The 22982-nt window shown below is 48.3% G+C and overlaps 1 protein-coding gene across 2 annotated transcripts; it reads left to right on the forward strand.

The window, feature by feature from the left end:
• The first annotated feature begins 4382 nt into the window (after positions 1-4382).
• atp6ap1a (ATPase H+ transporting accessory protein 1a) lies at positions 4383-22540 on the forward strand. 2 transcript variants are annotated; one of them, XM_055891106.1, is made up of 10 exons: positions 4383-4636; positions 9747-9873; positions 12884-13152; positions 16144-16184; positions 16319-16404; positions 20589-20762; positions 21190-21347; positions 21482-21532; positions 21649-21886; positions 22020-22540. In XM_055891106.1, exons 1-10 carry the CDS (start codon positions 4512-4514, stop codon positions 22227-22229), a joined length of 1479 nt encoding a protein of 492 aa, XP_055747081.1. In that variant the 5' UTR covers positions 4383-4511; the 3' UTR covers positions 22230-22540. The 2 variants fall into 2 exon arrangements, with proteins under 2 accessions (XP_055747081.1, XP_055747080.1); XM_055891105.1 differs by having other exon boundaries at positions 4387-4636; positions 20586-20762.
• The last annotated feature ends 442 nt before the right edge of the window (positions 22541-22982 follow it).

Below are 22982 nucleotides of genomic sequence, written 5' to 3' on the forward strand. Positions count from 1 at the left end.
CTCTTCAGGGAAGGCTTTCCACTAGATGTTGGAACATTGCTGCTATAACAGCCTCTACTCTTCTGGGAAGGCGTTCCACTAGATGTTGGAACATTGCTGCGGGGACTTGCTTCCATTCAGCCACGAGATCATTAGTGAGTCGGGCATTGATGTTGGGCGAATAGTCCTGGCTAGTAGTCGGCGTTCCAATTCATCCCAAAGGTGTTAGATGGGGTTGAGGTCAGGTCTATGTGCAGGCCAGTCAAGTTCTCCCACACCAATCTAGACAAACCATTTCCTTATGGACCTCGCTTTGTGCACGGGGGCATTGTCATGCTGAAACAAGAAAGGGCCTTCCCGAAACTGTTGCCACAAAGTTGGAAGCGCAGAATCATCTAGAATGTCCTTGCACGCTGTAGTATTAATATTTCCCTTCACTGGAACTAAGGGGCCTGAACCATGAAAAACAGCCCCAGACCATTATTCCTCCTCCACCAAACTTTACAGTTGGCACTATGCATTCAGGTAGGTAGCGTTCTCCTGGCATCCGCTAAACCCAGATTCGTCCGTCGGATTGCCAGATGGTGAAGCCTGATTCATCACTCCAGAGAACGCATTTCCACTGCTCCAGAGTCCAATGGCGGCGAGCTTTACACCCCTCCAGCCAATGCTTGGCATTGCACTTGGTGATCTTAGGCTTGTGTGCGGCTGCTTGGCCATGGAAACCCATTTCATGAAGCTCCCGATGAACAGTTTTTGTGCTGATGTTGCTACGCGCTTCAGCACTCGGTGGTCCCGTTCTGTGAGCTTAAGGTCTACCACTTCACGGCTGAGCCGTTGTTGCTCCTAGACGTTTCCACTTTACAATAACAGCACTGACAGTTGACCGGGCAGCTCTTGCAGGGCAGAAATTTGAGGAACTGACTTGTTGGAAAGGTGGCATCCTATGACGGTGCCACGTTGAAAGTCACTGAGCTCTTCAGTAAGGAGATTCTACTGCCAATGTTTGTCTATGGAGATTGCATGGCTGTGTGCTTGATTTTATACACCTGTCAGCAACGGGTATTGCTGAAATAAAACAAAGTATTGAGATAAACTTTTGTTATTGACCAAATACTTATTTTCCACCATAATTTGCAAATAAATTCATAAAAAATCCTACAATGTGATTTTCTGGATTTTTTCTTCTCATTTTGTCTGTCATAGTTGAAGTGTACCTATGATGAAAATTACAGGCCTCTCTCATCTTTTTAAGTGGGAGAACTTGCACAATTGGTGGCTGACTAGATACTTTTTTGCCCCACTGTATTTGAACATTTAATTCATCCTTCATTCAGTTCAGTCATCCATTTAGTCATGTGTCTGAGTTGAAATAGAAACAAAATCAAAGAGAACAGAATATCCATTTGTTTATTGAAATCCATGTGTGTATTCAAACTTATCTACATTTACCAAAGTTCTTTAGCCTATCACTTTAATAATTCAATATTTAGTTTAGGCCTATCCAAATAAAAAAAATATGCTTTCAACTTGTAGGCATTGCAATTTAGGCTATCATTTCACGTACTGGTGTCTTGCGGAATAATTTTTGAATTATATTAGTTTTTTTCTAACTGTTTTTATTATAGGCCTCCCCTTTAAAAGAGACTTTAGTTCACAGGCCTCTAAATACATGTGAAACAGAAAGAAGCACATGCAGTGGCTGATAGGGGAAACAGATCTGGCAATAAGAATAGGCTGTAGATTTCAGATTTCAGCTGTTTTGCCTGCGGTTATGGAACCGCCACCTGTACCAGACCTGTTGTTTTTCAACTCTTAATGATCAGCTATGAAAAGCCAACTGAAAATTATTCATGATTATTATTTGACCATGCTTGTCACTTATGAACATTTTTGAACATCTTGGCATAGTTCTGTTATAATCTCCACCCGGCACAGCCAGAAGAGGACTGGCCACCCCTCATAGCCTGGTTCCTCTCTAGGTTTCTTCCTAGGTTTTGGCCTTTCTAGGGAGTTTTTCCTAGCCACCGTGCTTCTACACCTGCATTCTAGCTGTTTGGGGTTTTAGGCTGGGTCTCTGTACAGCACTTCGAGATATTATCTGATGTACGAAGGGCTATATAAAATAAAATTGATTGATTGATTGATAGATAGTCTTGACCATTTGGGACCCCTTGGCTATTTAGCTCAGGACAGGTCATAGCCAAGACTTAATCAATATTTTGTTTTGTCTCATTTATTGATATGTATATATCCTCTGTGTGATGGGTTGAGCAACGCAAATGGCTGTAACAAGCCTCCATACAGACTGGAATTCACTAATACAACAGTCAAAAAGCCTAATATAAGGCCTACAGTTCGTGCTCCTAAATACTGGGACAAGTGTGATTCATTAGGTTACATGATCACCACAATAGCCCCACGCGGCTATACAATTTATGCAATTAAATGTCCATTAAATAACACACAACAGCATGGCATATTTAGATAGCGGAATAGGCCTAGACTAAATCATATTTACTTTCTGATTTGTAGCTCAGGCGGTTATTCTAGACAAGACTCTTCCGTGTCTTTATAGTATCATTCTCACACAAGTCATTAGCTGGAGGTCCAAGCCGTTACTACGCCATCTACTGGTATAACGTCGTTATTGAAGGCAGGTCTAAAACAAGCTCTGGACTTTTTGCTGCAAAGCAAGAGTTGCTTTATTGACTAGACATCTTCGACTAGCTATGTTCGGTTCATGTCCTTTAGTTGTTTGATTGACTAGACATCTTCGACTAGCTATGTTCGGTTCATGTCCTTTAGTTGTTTGATTGACTAGACATCTTCGACTAGCTATGTTCAGTTCATGTCCTTTAGTTGTTTGTTTGACTAGCTAACTTCGACTAGCTATGTTCGGTTCATGTCCTTTGCAGATGCCACATTCCTGACAGTTTGTACATATAAAAAAGATCTGTAACAGATTGAAGGGAAAGATAAAGTAATAATTGAGCGTGTAAATGTTCATTCATAGTCGTAACATAGGATTTACAGATCTAATTGAACTATTACATGTCATGTTTAACGCTTTTCTGACGATCCTCCTAACAATGTATGTATGGCTTTTCATACTATCCCAAAGATACCTACGTTCAACCTTTTGCCAGCTATCTGGCTCCATACAGATGTCCTGATTATTCTTTTTTGACAGTGTGACTTTACTCTCATAAAAACTGTGGATGCTGGGATTTTCTTTTTGTCGGTAAAATTCATTATGCGGAAAATTGCGGTGGAAACGTCTTTATGCGCAAATATTGAATAGTAACGATCATATCGAAGAACATGTGGAGTCACGTGATGATATGTTGTGCGGTCATCCCACTACGACGCCGTAATCCATGCAGTTTGTTTGGCTACAGATGAAATAAATGATGATGAACTTCACAGGGTGGTGAAAGTGCTCGGTGATGGTCCTGATGTTGCTTCCCAATAAATATCGAGGGATTTATTCTGGTGACATGATGATCGATGCTTGACTGCCGTTTGACAAATACAAATATTCTCGCTCTTATCCATAATAATCTGATCATGTAGACTACACAACCTGCAGTTTACCTGCAGCTAGACTAGATAACCCGCACAGTTTCCCTGTGTCTGCAAACTGTTGGCTAGAGCGCAGGTTGCCAAGACCAGAGTAGATACATTATTGAACACAGAAGGTTGCCAAGACCAGAGTAGATACATTATTGAACACAGAAGGTTGCCAAGACCAGAGTAGATACATTATTGAACACAGAAGGTTGCCAAGACCAGAGTAGATACATTATTGAACACAGAAGGTTGCCAAGACCAGAGTAGATACATTATTGAACACAGAAGTTTGTGACAAAACTATCGGTTGAGTTGAAAATGCAAAGCAAAACATATTGAATTTTAGATTTTTATTTGGTCCAAATTTAAGCAAAGAAAATTACATTTTGTGTGCAGTATGTCATCACGCAGTGATTTGTATCTGCAACAAGTTTATTTGGTGGGAACATACGGGGCAACGTAGCCTAGTGGTTACAGTGTTGGACTAGTAACAGAAATGTTGAATATCATATCCCCTGAGCTGACAAGGTACAAATCTGTTGTTCTGCTCCTGAACAAGGCAGTTAACCTACTGTTCCTAGGCCGTCATTGAAAATAAGAATTGTTCTTAATAACTGACTTGCCTAGTTAAATAAAGGTTAAAAAAAATACCACTGATGAGAAAATGCGCATCGTTTCTTTCTGCGGTTTCTAGAATATTCACATTAAAATCTGTCGCCAATTGGAATGGAAACCGAGCTACTGTCACGTTTCCTAGAAATAGCATAAATTGTCGAATGTAATTGGTGTCGGTGCCTATTTACCTCCCCGACTTTACTCGATGACTTCCGTCTACACTCGGCTATCACTCAAACGCGCCCAATAAGACACAGGTTGGTCCCGTGATCTGCGGGCGACGGGCACGTCGTCATTCCCTGTCGGACCACAGTAGAACATCTTTGGTAATACTCCCGAGGAAGATGGCGGCTGAGCAGAGGATGATGTCTGGTCGGGTCTGTATGGCGGCGTTTCTAGCCATGTTGTGCACCTTCTCCTCCGGGAAATGTGACGAGCAGGTGCCGCTGATGCTGTGGACGAGTGAAGGGTAAGGGCGGTGTGTGTCGGTGGTTTTGGTCTCTGATATGGGGATGCGTTTCTAACCGTGCAAGGGGGTTGACCTCTTGTCATTCATACTCATAGTGGGGATATTCAAATTGTCCTAACGTATTTGCTTGCTCGATACCTAGCTAACTACGTTATATCGTGACAATTAAAAAAATAAAAATGATATCGTGACAATTTCATATGTGAAGCCACTAGCCAGTAAGAAATGTACTATTATGTTGGCCATATGAGATGTAGTTAGTTTAGGTCATGTCCTCATCGAGCTAGCAAGACGTTTACCTAGTTAGCCACCTGATCTGTTTACATGGGCTAACTAAACAATATTTCAAATGTGTTCATCAATCCAATCTGGAGTGCCAGAGTGCCGTTAGTAAATCCCGAGCGTCGTTTCTCTCTCTGGCGGAGGAGTAGGATTAATCCCAGTGTTTCTCTCTCTGGTGGAGGAGTAGGATTAATCCCAGTGTTTCTCTCTCTGGTGGAGGAGTAGGATTAATCCCAGTGTTTCTCTCTCTGGCGGAGGAGTAGGATTAATCCCAGTGTTTCTCTCTCTGGCGGAGGAGTAGGATTAATCCCAGTGTTTCTCTCTCTGGCGGAGGAGTAGGATTAATCCCAGTGTTTCTCTCTCTGGCGGAGGAGTAGGATTAATCCCAGTGTTTCTCTCTCTGGCGGAGGAGTAGGATTAATCCCAGTGTTTCTCTCTCTGGCGGAGGAGTAGGATTAATCCCAGTGTTTCTCTCTCGGGTTATTCAGAGCGCACAGTGGACGCTCTGGCGGAGGAGTAGGATTAATCCCAGTGTTTCTCTCTCTGGCGGAGGAGTAGGATTAATCCCAGTGTTTCTCTCTCTGGCGGAGGAGTAGGATTAATCCCAGTGTTTCTCTCTCGGGTTATTCAGAGCGCACAGTGGACGCTCTGGCGGAGGAGTAGGATTAATCCCAGTGTTTCTCTCTCTGGTGGAGGAGTAGGATTAATCCCAGCGTTTAGACCTCACAACGGCACTCATGCACCCAAGCTAATTCGCTAACGTTGGCTGGCTTGCTAGCTACATAAATGAGAGAACACCTCACTCTGACAATTTTATTCCACCTAGCAGAGCTGGGTAGGCTGTTTGTATTTTATCCAGCGGGTTGGCAACTAATTGCTGCTGGTAACAATTTAATTACGCATTTTTTGTTAACACCGGCCATATTCAACGGGTGTTGAGCGTTCGTAAATTCGTCAGTTATTCTGAGCTCTTGGCACATTCAAACGAAGGTGCTCTGAAATCGGAATAGCCAGAATGAATTTACGAACGCACCCTTTGTCTTCCAATGTTTATTTAAAACAATACATTTGCACAATGATCACTTGTCTTTCAAATACATTGTTAGAGTTGTTGGTTAGCTAGCTAGCAGGTTTATGGTCATTAGCATAGAGGTGACACCAGTCAAAACATAGCGAGCGAGTTCTCTCGCCTCCATATGAGAAGATGAATGGAAATAGCGCAACAGCTAGGTAAAATACCAGTCATTCTCCTATAAAATAGCTTAAATATGAGTTTTTATGTATGGGATATTTTGTTTTTTGACTAGTGATTGTTACTTTCATTCATGGTTTTAATCTTGCTGGTCTCAGTTCTCTGGGGTTGTGACAAAGAGAAAAAAATGCACTGAGTAACGTAAACTCACGTAAACTCGTACATCACATCTTGGTCCGTACAATTGGTCTTATTTTAGCGTCCCAAAAACGTAATACTTCCAAATCAACTGTCATGTCAATACCATTGTAAAGCACAATTTCTCCCCTTTCCAACAGAATCAATTACATGACCTAAATGCTGCCCGTTTCTGCATAATCCAAGCAGGCAATGAGCCACGTCGGGCCTTTTTAAAAATGGCGGGTGGGGAAGCAAAACTAATGTGTGATAGTGAGAAGGAGAGATGTTGTGGGAAAATTGCTTTTTTTCACTCATCTGTCCAACTTATCACCTTATCGCCTCTAAAATGTAAATAAAACATTATAAAGAGTTTATATAATGTGTCATTACCTATTTGAAGGTTTGTGTCGAATTTGAACCGGGTTTTTAGGGCGGCGCTAAAGGGATCTTAGAAGTAAACAGCGGCTTTGAGAGTCATAATGCTTGCAGTGATGACGCAAAAAATGACTAGGTATCCCCCCCTTACCCCCATCACTGTCCATTTCCATTTCTTGCAGGGCTAGGAGCAGGGCTAGGAGCAGGGGAGCAGGGCTAGGAGCAGTAGAGCAGGGCTAGGAGCAGGGCTAGGAGCAGTGGAGCAGGGCTAGGAGCAGTGGAGCAGGGCTAGGAGCAGTGGAGCAGGGCTAGGAGCAGTAGAGCAGGGCTAGGAGCAGTGGAGCAGGGCTAGGAGCAGTGGAGCAGGGCTAGGAGCAGTGGAGCAGGGCTAGGAGCAGTGGAGCAGGGCTAGGAGCAGTGGAGCAGGGCTAGGAGCAGTGGAGCAGGGCTAGGAGCAGTGGAGCAGGGCTAGGAGCAGTGGAGCAGGGCTAGGAGGGAGCAGTGGAACAGGGCTAGGAGGGAGCAGTGGAACAGGGCTAGGAGGGAGCAGTGGAACAGGGCTAGGAGCAGTGGAGCAGGGCTAGGAGGGAGCAGTGGAACAGGGCTAGGAGGGAGCAGTGGAACAGGGCTAGGAGGGAGCAGTGGAGCAGGGCTAGGAGGGAGCAGTGGAACAGGGCTAGGAGGGAGCAGTGGAACAGGGCTAGGAGGGAGCAGTGGAACAGGGCTAGGAGGGAGCAGTGGAACAGGGCTAGGAGGGAGCAGTGGAACAGGGCTAGGAGGGAGCAGTGGAGCAGGGCTAGGAGGGAGCAGTGGAGCAGGGCTAGGAGGGAGCAGTGGAGCAGGGCTAGGAGGGAGCAGTGGAGCAGGGCTAGGAGGGAGCAGTGGAGCAAGGCTAGGAGGGAGCAGTGGAGCAGGGCTAGGAGGGAGCAGTGGAGCAGGGCTAGGAGGGAGCAGTGGAGCAGGGCTAGGAGGGAGCAGTGGAGCAGGGCTAGGAGGGAGCAGTGGAGCAGGGCTAGGAGGGAGCAGTGGAGCAGGGCTAGGAGGGAGCAGTGGAGCAGGGCTAGGAGGGAGCAGTGGAGCAGGGCTAGGAGGGAGCAGTGGAGCAGGGCTAGGAGGGAGCAGTGGAGCAGGGCTAGGAGGGAGCAGTGGAGCAGGGCTAGGAGGGAGCAGTGGAGCAGGGCTAGGAGGGAGCAGTGGAGCAGGGCTAGGAGGGAGCAGTGGAGCAGGGCTAGGAGGGAGCAGTGGAGCAGGGCTAGGAGGGAGCAGTGGAGCAGGGCTAGGAGGGAGCAGTGGAGCAGGGCTAGGAGGGAGCAGTGGAGCAGGGCTAGGAGGGAGCAGTGGAGCAGGGCTAGGAGGGAGCAGTGGAGCAGGGCTAGGAGGGAGCAGTGGAGCAGGGCTAGGAGGGAGCAGTGGAGCAGGGCTAGGAGGGAGCAGTGGAGCAGGGCTAGGAGGGAGCAGTGGAGCAGGGCTAGGAGGGAGCAGTGGAGCAGGGCTAGGAGGGAGCAGTGGAGCAGGGCTAGGAGGGAGCAGTGGAGCAGGGCTAGGAGGGAGCAGTGGAGCAGGGCTAGGAGGGAGCAGTGGAGCAGGGCTAGGAGGGAGCAGTGGAGCAGGGCTAGGAGGGAGCAGTGGAGCAGGGCTAGGAGGGAGCAGTGGAGCAGGGCTAGGAGGGAGCAGTGGAGCAGGGCTAGGAGGGAGCAGTGGAGCAGGGCTAGGAGGGAGCAGTGGAGCAGGGCTAGGAGGGAGCAGTGGAGCAGGGCTAGAAGGGAGCAGTGGAGCAGGGCTAGGAGGGAGCAGTGGAGCAGGGCTAGGAGGGAGCAGTGGAGCAGGGCTAGGAGGGAGCAGTGGAGCAGGGCTAGGAGGGAGCAGTGGAGCAGTGGAGCAGGGCTAGGAGGGAGCAGTGGAGCAGTGGAGCAGGGCTAGGAGGGAGCAGTGGAGCAGGGCTAGGAGGGAGCAGTGGAGCAGGGCTAGGAGGGAGCAGTGGAGCAGGGCTAGGAGGGAGCAGTGGAGCAGGGCTAGGAGGGAGCAGTGGAGCAGGGCTAGGAGGGAGCAGTGGAGCAGGGCTAGGAGGGAGCAGTGGAGCAGGGCTAGGAGGGAGCAGTGGAGCAGGGCTAGGAGGGAGCAGTGGAGCAGGGCTAGGAGGGAGCAGTGGAGCAGGGCTAGGAGGGAGCAGTGGAGCAGGGCTAGGAGGGAGCAGTGGAGCAGGGCTAGGAGGGAGCAGTGGAGCAGGGCTAGGAGGGAGCAGTGGAGCAGGGCTAGGAGGGAGCAGTGGAGCAGGGCTAGGAGCAGTGGCACAAAATTTATGGAAATAGTGGAAGAATTTCAAGAAGATGGTGTGGAAAGCTCTTAGACGTACCCAGAAAGACACTGATAGCTGCCAAATGTGATTCTAACATGTATTGAGATGTGTGAATACTTATGTAAATTAGATCGTTCTTTATTTCATTTTTCAATAAATTTGCAAAAAATGTCTAAAACCAGGTTTTCACATTGTCATTATGGGGTATTGTGTGTAGATGGGTGAGAATTTGTATTTATTTAATCCATTTTGAATTCCCGTTGTAATAACAAAATGTGGAATACGTCAAAGGGGGTATTTCGTTTTTTTCTGAAGGCACAGTATTTTGACAACGCTTGCAGAGCTGTCTAATGGGACAATGAATTGTAGCCAACTGAGCAGAGAAGGGACTGGTCATTCATGGTCTCCTCTCTGCCCAGATACTGGCTATAACATAGAGACGCTTCCTTACAGACATTCTACATATCTTCTTGTTGGACAAGTTGGGGGGAGATTACGAGGAGTGTGGACCAGCATCCCATTGACAGTCCGAGTAGCCAAGACACAAACTACCCTTGATTGGTTAACCCTAACCAATAGGGCTGCTTTTTACTGGAACCAATTGTGTATCTGGGGGTGTTGGTGGAGGCAGAAGCCAAGTTTCCATTCTAACCAATTGACAAAGTTGTATTCTATTTAGAAATTCAGCATCGGTTTGCTGGTCTGACATGTCCCCTTAGTCTTTTCAGTTGAAGTCCCTGTTGCACTGTGTTTGGTAACGTTTGGTCCCTCCTGAACGATGTCAGGTCTGGTCTGCCGTCCCAGGCTGTTCCTGCTGCTGGTCACATAGTGGGTATCAGTCAGCTGAGCTCATACCTGGAGACCGCCCTGAGGTCATCCCCGCACAACGTAATGCTCTTCCTGCAGGACAAGGTAATACACACACCACACAAACCTACCTTAGTAACCCGTATACGACACGACTACCTTAGTAACCCGTATACGACGCACCAGACAAACCTACCTTAGTAACCCGTATACGACACACCAGACAAACCCACCTTAGTAACCCGTATACGACGCACCAGACAAACCTACCTTAGTAACCCGTATATGACGCACCACACAAACCTACCTTAGTAACCCGTATACGACGCACCACACAAACCTACCTTAGTAACCCGTATACGACGCACCGCACAAACCTACCTTAGGAACCCGTATACGACGCACCGCACAAACCTACCTTAGGAACCCGTATACGACGCACCACACAAACCTACCTTAGTAACCCGTATACGACGCACCACACAAACCTACCTTAGTAACCCATATACGACGCACCAGACAAACCTACCTTAGTAACCCGTATACGACGCACCGCGCAAACCTACCTTAGTAACCCGTATACGACAAACCTACCTTAGTAACCCGTATACGACAAACCTACCTTAGTAACCCCTATACGACACACCACAAAACCTACCTTAGTAACCCGTATACGACGCACCGGACAAACCCACCTTAGTAACCCGTATACGACGCACCGGACAAACCCACCTTAGTAACCCGTATACGACGCACCGCACAAACCTACCTTAGTAACCCGTATACGACAAACCTACCTTAGTAACCCGTATACGACGCACCGCGCAAACCCACCTTAGTAACCCATATACGACGCACCGCACAAACCTACCTTAGTAACCCGTATACGACGCACCACACAAACCTACCTTAGTAACCCGTATACGACGCACCGCACAAACCTACCTTAGTAACCCGTATACGACGCACCGGACAAACCCACCTTAGTAACCCGTATACGACACACCACACAAACCTACCTTAGTAACCCCTATACGACACACCAGACAAACCTACCTTAGTAACCCGTATACGACGCACCGCACAAACCTACCTTAGTAACCCGTATACGACGCACCGCACAAACCTACCTTAGTAACCCGTATACGACGCACCGCACAAACCTACCTTAGTAACCCGTATACGACAAACCTACCTTAGTGACCCGTATACGACAAACCTACCTTAGTAACCCGTATACGACAAACCTACCTTAGTAACCCGTATACGACAAACCTACCTTAGTGACCCGTATACGACGCACCGCACAAACCTACCTTAGTAACCCGTATACGACGCACCAGACAAACCCACCTTAGTAACCCGTATACGACACACCGCACAAACCTACCTTAGTAACCCGTATACGACGCACCGGACAAACCCACCTTAGTAACCCGTATACGACGCACCGCACAAACCTACCTTAGTAACCCGTATACGACGCACCAGACAAACCCACCTTAGTAACCCGTATACGACGCACCACACAAACCTACCTTAGTAACCCGTATACGACGCACCACACAAACCTACCTTAGTAACCCGTATACGACGCACCGGACAAACCCACCTTAGTAACCCGTATACGACGCACCACACAAACCTACCTTAGTAACCCGTATACGACGCACCACACAAACCTACCTTAGTAACCCGTATACGACAAACCTACCTTAGTAACCCGTATACGACGCACCAGACAAACCTACCTTATTAACCCAAATACGACGCACCGCGCAAACCCACCTTAGTAACCCGTATACGACGCACCGCACAAACCTACCTTAGTAACCCGTATACGACGCACCGCACAAACCTACCTTAGTAACCCGTATACGACGCACCGCACAAACCTACCTTAGTAACCCGTATACGACGCACCGCACAAACCTACCTTAGTAACCCGTATACGACAAACCTACCTTAGTGACCCGTATACGACAAACCTACCTTAGTGACCCGTATACGACAAACCTACCTTAGTAACCCGTATACGACAAACCTACCTTAGTAACCCGTATACGACAAACCTACCTTAGTGACCCGTATACGACGCACCGCACAAACCTACCTTAGTAACCCGTATACGACGCACCAGACAAACCCACCTTAGTAACCCGTATACGACACACCGCACAAACCTACCTTAGTAACCCGTATACGACGCACCGGACAAACCCACCTTAGTAACCCGTATACGACGCACCGCACAAACCTACCTTAGTAACCCGTATACGACGCACCAGACAAACCCACCTTAGTAACCCGTATACGACGCACCACACAAACCTACCTTAGTAACCCGTATACGACGCACCGGACAAACCCACCTTAGTAACCCGTATACGACGCACCACACAAACCTACCTTAGTAACCCGTATACGACGCACCACACAAACCTACCTTAGTAACCCGTATACGACAAACCTACCTTAGTAACCCGTATACGACGCACCAGACAAACCTACCTTATTAACCCATATACGACGCACCGCGCAAACCCACCTTAGTAACCCGTATACGACGCACCGGACAAACCCACCTTAGTAACCCGTATACGACGCACCGGACAAACCCACCTTAGTAACCCGTATACGACGCACCACACAAACCCACCTTAGTAACCCGTATACGACGCACCAGACAAACCCACCTTAGTAACCCGTATACGACGCACCGCACAAACCTACCTTAGTAACCCGTATACGACACACCACACAAACCTACCTTAGTAACCCGTATACGACGCACCGCACAAACCTACCTTAGGAACCCGTATACGACGCACCGGACAAACCTACCTTAGTAACCCGTATACGACGCACCGCACAAACCTACCTTAGTAACCCGTATACGACGCACCACACAAACCTACCTTAGCAACCCGTATACGACGCACCACACAAACCCACCTTAGTAACCCGTATACGACGCACCACACAAACCTACCTTAGTAACCCGTATACGACGCACCAGACAAACCTACCTTAGTAACCCGTATACGACGCACCAGACAAACCTACCTTAGTAACCCGTATATTAGCTGTCTTACTGTTTGTCTCCTCCCTCTAGATGAGTATTGAAGACTTCACCATGTACGGAGGTGCATTTGGCAACAAGCAGGACAGTGCCTTCCCTAACCTAGAGGGGGCACTCCTCTCCAGCCCTTCCCCGTTGATCCTGCCTACCGTGGCCTGGCCAGCATCCAGTGCTGTGATTGGTCAACTCCAGGACCAATTAGACACCTCTCCTCTCTACATGGACCCAGAGATGCTGAGCCAGCTACGACTCAACTCTTCTACCCCCGCCCTGCTGGTCTTCAGACTACCTTACAGCACCGGGTACAGTTCTATTTATCTCACTGGTCCGTTTGAGATGGTTTACAGTGTTTCCTTCTCTTGCTGAATGGGGGGTGTTTCCTGTAGTCCACCCTCAGCTCCTTGTCTCGCTGAATGGGGGGTGTTTCCTGTAGTCCACCCTCAGCTCCTTGTCTTGCTGAAAGGGGGGTGTTTCCTGTAGTCCACCCTCAGCTCCTTGTCTCGCTGAATGGGGGGTGTTTCCTGTAGTCCACCCTCAGCTCCTTGTCTTGCTGAAAGGGGGGTGTTTCCTGTAGTCTACCCTCAGCTCCTTGTCTCGCTGAATGGGGGGTGTTTCCTGTAGTCCACCCTCGGCTCCTTGTCTGGCTGAATGGGGGGTGTTTCCTGTAGTCTACCCTCAGCTCCTTGTCTTGCTGAATGGGGGGTGTTTCCTGTCGTCCACCCTCAGCTCCTTGTCTGGCTGAATGGGGGGGGGGGGGGGGGTTGTTTCCTGTAGTCCACCCTCAGCTCCTTGTCTGGCTGAATGGGGGGTGTTTCCTGTAGTCCACCCTCAGCTCCTTGTCTTGCTGAATGGGGGGTGTTTCCTGTATTCCACCCTCAGCTCCTTGTCTGGCTGAATGGGGGGTGTTTCCTGTAGTCCACCCTCGGCTCCTTGTCTTGCTGAATGGGGGGTGTTTCCTGTCGTCCACCCTCAGCTCCTTGTCTGGCTGAATAGGGGGGGGGGTGTGTTTCCTGTAGTCCACCCTCAGCTCCTTGTCTGGCTGAATGGGGAGTGTTTCCTGTAGTCCACCCTCAGCTCCTTGTCTTGCTGAATGGGGGGTGTTTCCTGTAGTCCACCCTCAGCTCCTTGTCTGGCTGAATGGGGGGTGTTTCCTGTAGTCCACCCTCAGCTCCTTGTCTTGCTGAATGGGGGGAGTTTCCTGTCGTCCACCCTCAGCTCCTTGTCTCGCTGAATGGGGGGTGTTTCCTGTAGTCTACCCTCAGCTCCTTGTCTCGCTGAATGGGGGGTGTTTCCTGTAGTCTACCCTCAGCTCCTTGTCTTGCTGAATGGGGGGTGTTTCCTGTAGTCCACCCTCAGCTTCTTGTCTGGCTGAATGGGGGGTGTTTCCTGTAGTCCACCCTCAGCTCCTTGTCTTGCTGAATGGGGGGTGTTTCCTGTAGTCCACCCTCAGCTCCTTGTCTCGCTGAATGGGGGGTGTTTCCTGTAGTCCACCCTCAGCTCCTTGTCTCGCTGAATGGGGGGTGTTTCCTGTAGTCCACCCTCAGCTCCTTGTCTGGCTGAATGGGGGGTGTTTCCTGTAGTCCACCCTCAGCTCCTTGTCTGGCTGAATGGGGGGTGTTTCCTGTCGTCCACCCTCAGCTCCTTGTCTGGCTGAATGGGGGGGGGGGGGGGGGTTGTTTCCTGTAGTCCACCCTCAGCTCCTTGTCTGGCTGAATGGGGGGTGTTTCCTGTAGTCCACCCTCAGCTCCTTGTCTTGCTGAATGGGGGGTGTTTCCTGTATTCCACCCTCAGCTCCTTGTCTGGCTGAATGGGGGGTGTTTCCTGTAGTCCACCCTCGGCTCCTTGTCTTGCTGAATGGGGGGTGTTTCCTGTCGTCCACCCTCAGCTCCTTGTCTGGCTGAATAGGGGGGGGGGTGTGTTTCCTGTAGTCCACCCTCAGCTCCTTGTCTGGCTGAATGGGGAGTGTTTCCTGTAGTCCACCCTCAGCTCCTTGTCTTGCTGAATGGGGGGTGTTTCCTGTAGTCCACCCTCAGCTCCTTGTCTGGCTGAATGGGGGGTGTTTCCTGTAGTCCACCCTCAGCTCCTTGTCTTGCTGAATGGGGGGAGTTTCCTGTCGTCCACCCTCAGCTCCTTGTCTTGCTGAATGGGGGGTGTTTCCTGTAGTCCACCCTCGGCTCCTTGTCTTGCCGAATGGGGGGCGTTTCCTGTAGTCCACCCTCAGCTCCTTGTCTTGCTGAATGGGGGGCGTTTCCTGTAGTCCACCCTCAGCTCCTTGTCTTGCTGAATGGGGGGTGTTTCCTGTAGTCCACCCTCAGCTCCTTGTCTGGCTGAATGGGGGGTGGTTCCAGTAGTCCACCCTCGGCTCCTTGTCTGGCTGAATGGGGGGTGTTTCCTGTAGTCCACCCTCAGCTCCTTGTCTTGCTGAATGGGGGGAGTTTCCTGTCGTCCACCCTCAGCTCCTTGTCTTGCTGAATGGATGACTCCTATTGGATAACTCCACTATTCCTGTCTTCAAGAGAACAAGCTTTCTAATGATCACCTGACCCATATTGTGGTTTTATAACGGGCTGTTTTTGGATTGCGTGAACCACAACAGTATCTGTGTGATGGTGGGGATGCAGTGTGTCTACTCTAGTTCCTCAACGGCACAGCTAGGAGAGCTAAAAACACCTTATTGTTAAAACTCAAGTTATAAAAGTGCGTTGAAATGACTTAGGAAGTGTGCACACTTTGGAGAGGGCTGTGGCCCCCCAAACCTGTGTATTTAGTTTTTTTATACAGTTACCCAACATTTTCCAGGAATATTCTTATGTTATCATATTACTGAATGTATAGTACAGGAAATGTCAAATGAACATAAAATCAGCAGTGTCAGGATTCAGTCTTGTTAGGTGAACTGTTGTCCTCAAATTTAGTCTAATCATTTTCCCATTGCTTTTCATATTTCAATGTAGCCCTATACATAAAGGCACATTCTCACTAGTGTAAAGGGTTAAAGCTAATGTTCTGCCATTCTACACATTAAGGCCATTCGTTATGCCTTCTGCTGAGTGACTCAAACATAACTACATCAATGGGAGCCCGATGCCATGACATTTAGGGGATTTTAGATTCTCCCTGACGGTTGTAGTTTGGAATGGCGGCCATCATCAATGAATAAAGGGGAAATGTTTTTTTTCCTTCTGAATATGGGTGTGGTCTGTCTGGTTGTGGGGGTGGTTTTGTCTTTACATGGGTGTGGTCTATCTGCATGTGGGTGTGGTCTATCTGATTGTGGGTGTGGTTTCTAACAGGGCCGATCTGATGTCCGTTAAGGAGGTTCTCAGCGGGAATGGTGAGTGTTCTATATTGGTTTGTAGTTCTACTGTACGGTGGCTCTGCTGGGACAAACATCACCTGCATTCACTGTGTTCCTTACAACAGCATGGTACAGATTGCAGAAGACTAACTTTGTGTGTCTGTGTGTAGATGAGGTGATTGGACAGGTGATGAGCATTATGAAGAGCCAGTCTGTCCCCTACACTGCCGTCTACACTGCAGTGAGACCCTCACGGGTAAGTGTGTTTACGTGCGTGTTAGGGCCGGGACTATACCAGTATCGCCATACTCCTTAGTATCGTGGAAAGGGAGAGAAAAAAAATAAAACTTCTTTAACTTCTTTATAAAAACATCCCTAATTTTGTTAACAAACAACATTGTTGTCCTCAAGTCACATTTTATTTCTACTGAAGAAGAACATAAACACATGTGAAGTGTTGGTCCCAGGTTTCATGAGCTGAAATGTAAAAGATCCTAGACATGTTCCAGATGCATAAACAGCTTTTCTCTGATGTTCACAGATTAGTTGACATCCCTGTTAGTGAGCATTTCTCCTTTGCCAAGATAGTCCATCCACCAGACACGTGTGGTATATCAACAAGCTGATTAAACAGAATGATCATTACACAGGTGTACCTTGTGTTGCGGACTAGGGCTGTTACGGTGATCTATTACCGCTACACTAGCGGTCACGAGTCATGACTAGTCAAATTCCACGTGAACATTTAGTCACTGTAATTAGGCTTCTCCAAGCTCCGATGCTGCTGATGGTCATTAGTAGTCTACCAAACCTTCTAACTGCCTGGTCCTCAGCACTCTATTGTCCCTCTAATCACTCTGACATCAATACAAATGTCATTTAAAATCTAATCAAACACTTCATGAGAGCTCATGTTGGGCAATACATTGTAGAATAATAGTGAAGACATCAAAACTATGAAATAACACATGGAATCATTTAGTAACCAAAAAACTGTTAAACAAATCAACATTTATTTGAGAATCTTCAAAGTAGCCACCCTTTGCCTTGATGACAGCTTTACACACTCTTGGCATTCTCTCAAACAGCTTGCATTTCAATTAACAGGTGTGCCTTGTAAAAGTTAATTTGTGAAAATTATTTCCTCCTTAATGCATTTGAGCCAATCAGTCGTTGTGACAAGGTCGGGGGTGGTATACAGATAGCCCTATTTGGTAAAAGACCAAGTCCATATTATGGCAAGAACAGCTCAAATAAGCAAAGAGAAACGACAGTCCATCATTACTTTAAGACATGAAGGTCAGTCAATACGGAAAACTTCAAGACATTCAAGCGCTATGATGAAACTGTCTCTCGTGAGGATCGCCACAGGAAAGGAAGACCCAGAGTTACCTCTGCTGCAGAGGATAAGTTCATTAGAGTTACCAGCCTCTGAAATTGCAGCCCAATTAAATGCTTCACAGACTTCAAGTAACAGACACATCTCAACATCAACTGTTCATAGGAGACTGTGTGAATCAGGCCTTCATGGTCGAATTGCTATAAAAAGAAACCACTACTAAAGGACACCAATAATAAGAAGAGACTTGCTTGGGACAAGAAACACGAGCAATGGACATTAGACCGGTGGAAATCTGTCCTTTGGTCTGATGAGTCAAAATGTGAGTTTTTTTGGGGTCTAACCGCCGTGTCTTTGTGAGGCGTAGAGTAGGTGAACGGATCTCTTCATGTGTGGTTCCCACCGTGAAGCATGGAGGAGGAGGTGTGTTGGTGCATTGCTGGTGACACTGTCTGAGATGTATTTAGAATTCACACTTAACCAGCATGTTTACCACAACATTCTGCAGTCCCATCTGCTTTGGGCTTAGTGGATCTGACATGACCCAGAACACACCTCCAGGCTGCCTATTGGCCAAGAAGGAGAGGGATGGAGTGCTACATCAGAAGACCTGGCCTCCACAATCACCCGACATATCCCGTGTGTGTGTGTGTGGTGTGTAAACCCAACGTGCTTCTGTCCAGCTTTAACATAAAAGGGGAATCAGGTGCTGATGGATTTGAAAATCCATCTCATTCCAAAATCCTGGGCATTAATATGGAGCTGGTCCCTCCTTTGCTGCTACAACAGCCTCCACTCTTCTGGGAAGTCATTAATATGGAGTTGGTCCCCCCTTTGTTGCTATAACAGCCTCCACTCTTCTGGCAAGTCATTAATATGGAGTTGGTCCCCCCCCTTTGCTGCTATAACAGCCTCCACTCTTCTGGGAAGTCATTAATATGGAGTTGGTCCCCCTTTGCTGCTATAACAGCCTCCACTCTTCAGGGAAGTCATTAATATGGAGTTGGTCCCCCCTTTGCTGCTATAACAGCCTCCACTCTTCTGGCAAGTCATTAATATGGAGTTGGTCCCCCCTTTGTTGCTATAACAGCCTCCACTCTTCTGGGAAGTCATTAATATGGAGTTGGTCCCCCCTTTGTTGCTATAACAGCCTCCACTCTTCAGGGAAGTCATTAATATGGAGTTGGTCCCCCCTTTGCTGCTATAACAGCCTCCACTCTTCTGGGAAGTCATTAATATGGAGTTGGTCCCCCCCCTTTGCTGCTATAACAGCCTCCACTCTTCTGGGAAGTCATTAATATGGAGTTGGTCCCCCCTTTGTTGCTATAACAGCCTCCACTCTTCTGGGAAGTCATTAATATGGAGTTGGTCCCCCCTTTGCTGCTATAACAGCCTCCACTCTTCTGGGAAGTCATTAATATGGAGTTGGTCCCCCTTTGCTGCTATAACAGCCTCCACTCTTCTGGGAAGTCATTAATATGGAGTTGGTCCCCCCCCTTTGCTGCTATAACAGCCTCCACTCTTCTGGGAAGTCATTAATATGGAGTTGGTCCCTCCTTTGCTGCTATAACAGCCTCCACTCTTCAGGGAAGTCATTAATATGGAGTTGGTCCCCCTTTGCTGCTATAACAGCCTCCACTCTTCTGGGAAGACATTAATATGGAGTTGGTCCCCCCCCCTTTGCTGCTATAACAGCCTCCACTCTTCTGGGAAGGCATTAATATGGAGTTAGTCCCCCCCCCTTTGCTGCTATAATAGCCTCCACTCTTCTGGGAAGGATTTCCACTAGATGTTGGAACATTGCTGTGGGGACTTGCTTCCATTCAGCCACGAGCATTAGTGAGGTCGGGCACTGATGTTGGGCGATTAGGCCTGGCTCGCAGTGTGTTCCAATTCATCCCAAAATGTTCGATGGGGTTGAGGTCAGGACTCTGTGTAGGCCAGTCAAGTTCTTCCACACCCATCTCGACAAACCATTTCTGTATGGACCTCGCTTTGCGCACAGGGGGCCATTGTCATGCTGAAACAGGAAAGGGCCTTCCAGAAACTGTTGCCACGAAGTTGGAATCACAGAATCGTCTAGAATGTCATTGTATGTAACCTTTTAGATTTCCCTTCACTGGAACTAAGAGGCCTTTCACAAACCATGAAAAACAGCCCCAGACCATTATTCCTCCACCACCAATATGTACAGTTGGTACTATGCATTTGGGCAGGTAGCGTTCACCAGGTATCCACCAAACCCAGATTCGTCCGTTGTACTGCCAGATGGTGAAGCGTGATTCATCTCTCCAGACAACACGTTTCCACTGCTCCAGAGTCCAATGGTGGCGAGCTTTACACCACTCCAGACGATGCTTGGTATTGCGCATGGTGATCTTAGGCTCGTATGCGGCTGCTCAACCATGGAAACCCATTTCATGAAGCTCCCGACGAACAGTTCTTGTGCTGTCGTTGCTTCCAGAGGCAGTTTGGAACACGGTGGTCTCGTTCTGTCTCGTTCTGTCTCGTTCTGTGAGCTAATGTGGCCTACCACTTCGCGGCTGAGCTGTTGTGGAAACTTTTAGGGGCAACATTACATTTAAAGCACTTATAGTTGATTTGACTTACGGACTTGTTGGAAAGGTGGAATCCTATGACGGTGCCACGTTGAAAGTCACTCAGCTCTTCAGTAAGGAGATTCTACTGCCAATGTTTGTCTATGGAGATTGCATGGCGGTGTGCTTGATTTTATACACCTGTCAGCAACGGGTGTGGCTGAAATAGCCGAATCCACTAATTTGAAGGGGTGTCCACATACTTTTGCATACGTATGTACAGGGCATTCGGTAAGTATTCAGACCCCTTCTCTTTTTCCACATTGTTACCTTACAGCCTGTTGTGACAACGTGGGAAAAGTCAAGGGGTCTGAATACTTTCCGAAGGCACTTTATGTTTGTGTCTCCCACCCTTTTCAGAAGGCTCTGATGAAGGCAGACTATGCACCAACATAAACCTGTTTGTATTGTCAGATTCAGAAACCGTGCTCCTTTCGTTTTGTTTTCCTGGATAGTCACCAGTTGACGTATCCTGTTAACCATCTCTTTCCTTCTCTCTAGCAGGTGTCATCTATTTCTATGGACATGGAGGCTGGTGTAAGAGGAGGGCGCTCTCTATTGCAGTACGGAGACAGAAAGAGGGAGAGAGAGAGACAGAGGGAGAAGGAAAGGGCAGAGAAGAAGATCAACGACAGGACATCAGACAGGACAGGAGTCTACCCACCAGTGGAGTTTAAGGTTCTCTCACACACACACACACACACACACACACACACACACACACACACACACACACACACACACACACACACACACACACACACACACACACACACACACACACACACACACACACAGCAGTTAAAGAGCCTTTTTAGTTGGATAAATAAATACACTATGAAATAATAAACTGAGACGCAGTGATTTGTCGTTGCCACGAGCACCAGGATATTGTAAACAAGAGTAATACAAGACATTGCACTCGCCCCAAAAAATCTGCCCAAGTACCTGGTACTCTTCGCGCTGCTGTAACGGGAGAACAGAGCAGCAGAGAAGTTGAGCCTCATTTCATACTCTTAGTTGTTGTGGCAGTCGGCCAGATACAGCTGTTTACTTTGTTCTTCCTTTAAGAGATAAGGGTTTATTTCTGGTCTTCTCTCCCCAGGAGGGCGGAGCCGGCTGTATCATGCTATGGGCGGAGAACCTGACCGTGAGCGTGCTGCGTGGCGGTCGCTGGGAACGACACGACCTCACCTCTCTGACCTTTGGAGAGGGCGTGACCCCTAGGCTCCAGGGCTCCCTCTGCAATCAATCACACTCCAGGTCAGAGGGTTTAGTGCTGAAACCTTATTAGGAACCATGGGAACAGCAGCCTTGTTGAACATGGAAATGATTGGGATGAATTATGTTGTAGTCAATTTTCTTTTAATAATATACTTTTCTTTCATCTCTGTCAGTCTGGTTCTAAACTATGAGAATATCCTGGGACACCGCTCCTTCAAACTAGTGTGAGTTGACTGGAGACACACACACACACACTCTGTTACAAACCGAGACATTTGAACTCATTCTGTGCGTGTGTGTCCGTGTGTGTGTCTGGGTGTGTGTGTCTGTGTGTGTCCAGGTTTGCCATGTCCCAGCGCCACTACAAGGTGTCAGCTCGCCGCTGGTTCACGCTAGACGCCGTGGAGATAGAATACGACGGTCAGAAAGCAACGTTTAACGGGAGCCGTAACGTGTACGCGCCGGCTGAGTACTCCTACCGCTGTCAGTCAGTCACTAACTTCAGATACCCCGTCCTGGTACCGCGCACCTCCAGAGACCCTGCTAACCAGTGGAGGGTCTCATTCACTGACTTCCAGGTAGGGCCCGTGTTTCTGTGTATGTAGTGTGTCTGAAACCAGACCGTACAATACCAACAGACCGCTGAAACACTTTCTACTGTTGCTCTCTCTCTCCCCCCCCCCCTCTCTCTCTCTCTCTCTCTCTCTCTAGATCCAGGGTTTCAACGTGGCAGGGGGAGAGTTCTCCTATGCCAGTGACTGTGCAGGGTTCTTCAGTCCTGGTATCTGGATGGGACTGCTGACCAGTCTACTGATGCTTCTGGTCCTGACCTACGGCCTCCATATGATCATGCAGCTTCACACCATGGACCGCTTTGATGACCCAAAGGGACCTGCTATCTCCGTACCACAGACTGACTAACACACACACCACGAGCAAATAATGCCCCCACACACACACCTTACACACACACACACCTTACACACACACACACACACCTTACACACACACACACCTTACACACACACACACCATGGACCGCTTTGATGACCCCAAGGGACCTGCTATCTCCGTACCGCAGACTGACTAACACACACACACACACACACACACACACACACACACACCATGGACCGCTTTGATGACCCCAAGGGACCTGCTATCTCCGTACCGCAGACCGACTAACACACACACACACACACACACCATGGACCGCTTTGACGACCCCAAGGGACCTGCTATCTCCGTACCGCAGACTGACTAACACACACACCACGAGCAAATAATGCCCCCACACACACACCTTACACACACACACACCTTACACACACACACACCTTACACACACACACACCTTACACACCATGGACCGCTTTGATGACCCCAAGGGACCTGCTATCTCCGTACCACAGACTGACTAACACACACACCACGAGCAAATAATGCCCCCACACACACACCTTACACACACACCTTACACACCTTACACACACACACACACACACACCTTACACACACACACACACACACACACCACGAGCAAATAATGCCCCACACACACCTTACACACACACACACCTTACACACACACACACCTTACACACACACACCTTACACACACACACCTTACACACACACACACACCTTACACACACACACCTTACACACACCTTA

Source organism: Salvelinus fontinalis, chromosome 31 (genome assembly GCF_029448725.1).
Source record: "Salvelinus fontinalis isolate EN_2023a chromosome 31, ASM2944872v1, whole genome shotgun sequence".
NCBI classification, from domain to species: Eukaryota; Metazoa; Chordata; class Actinopteri; order Salmoniformes; family Salmonidae; genus Salvelinus; species Salvelinus fontinalis.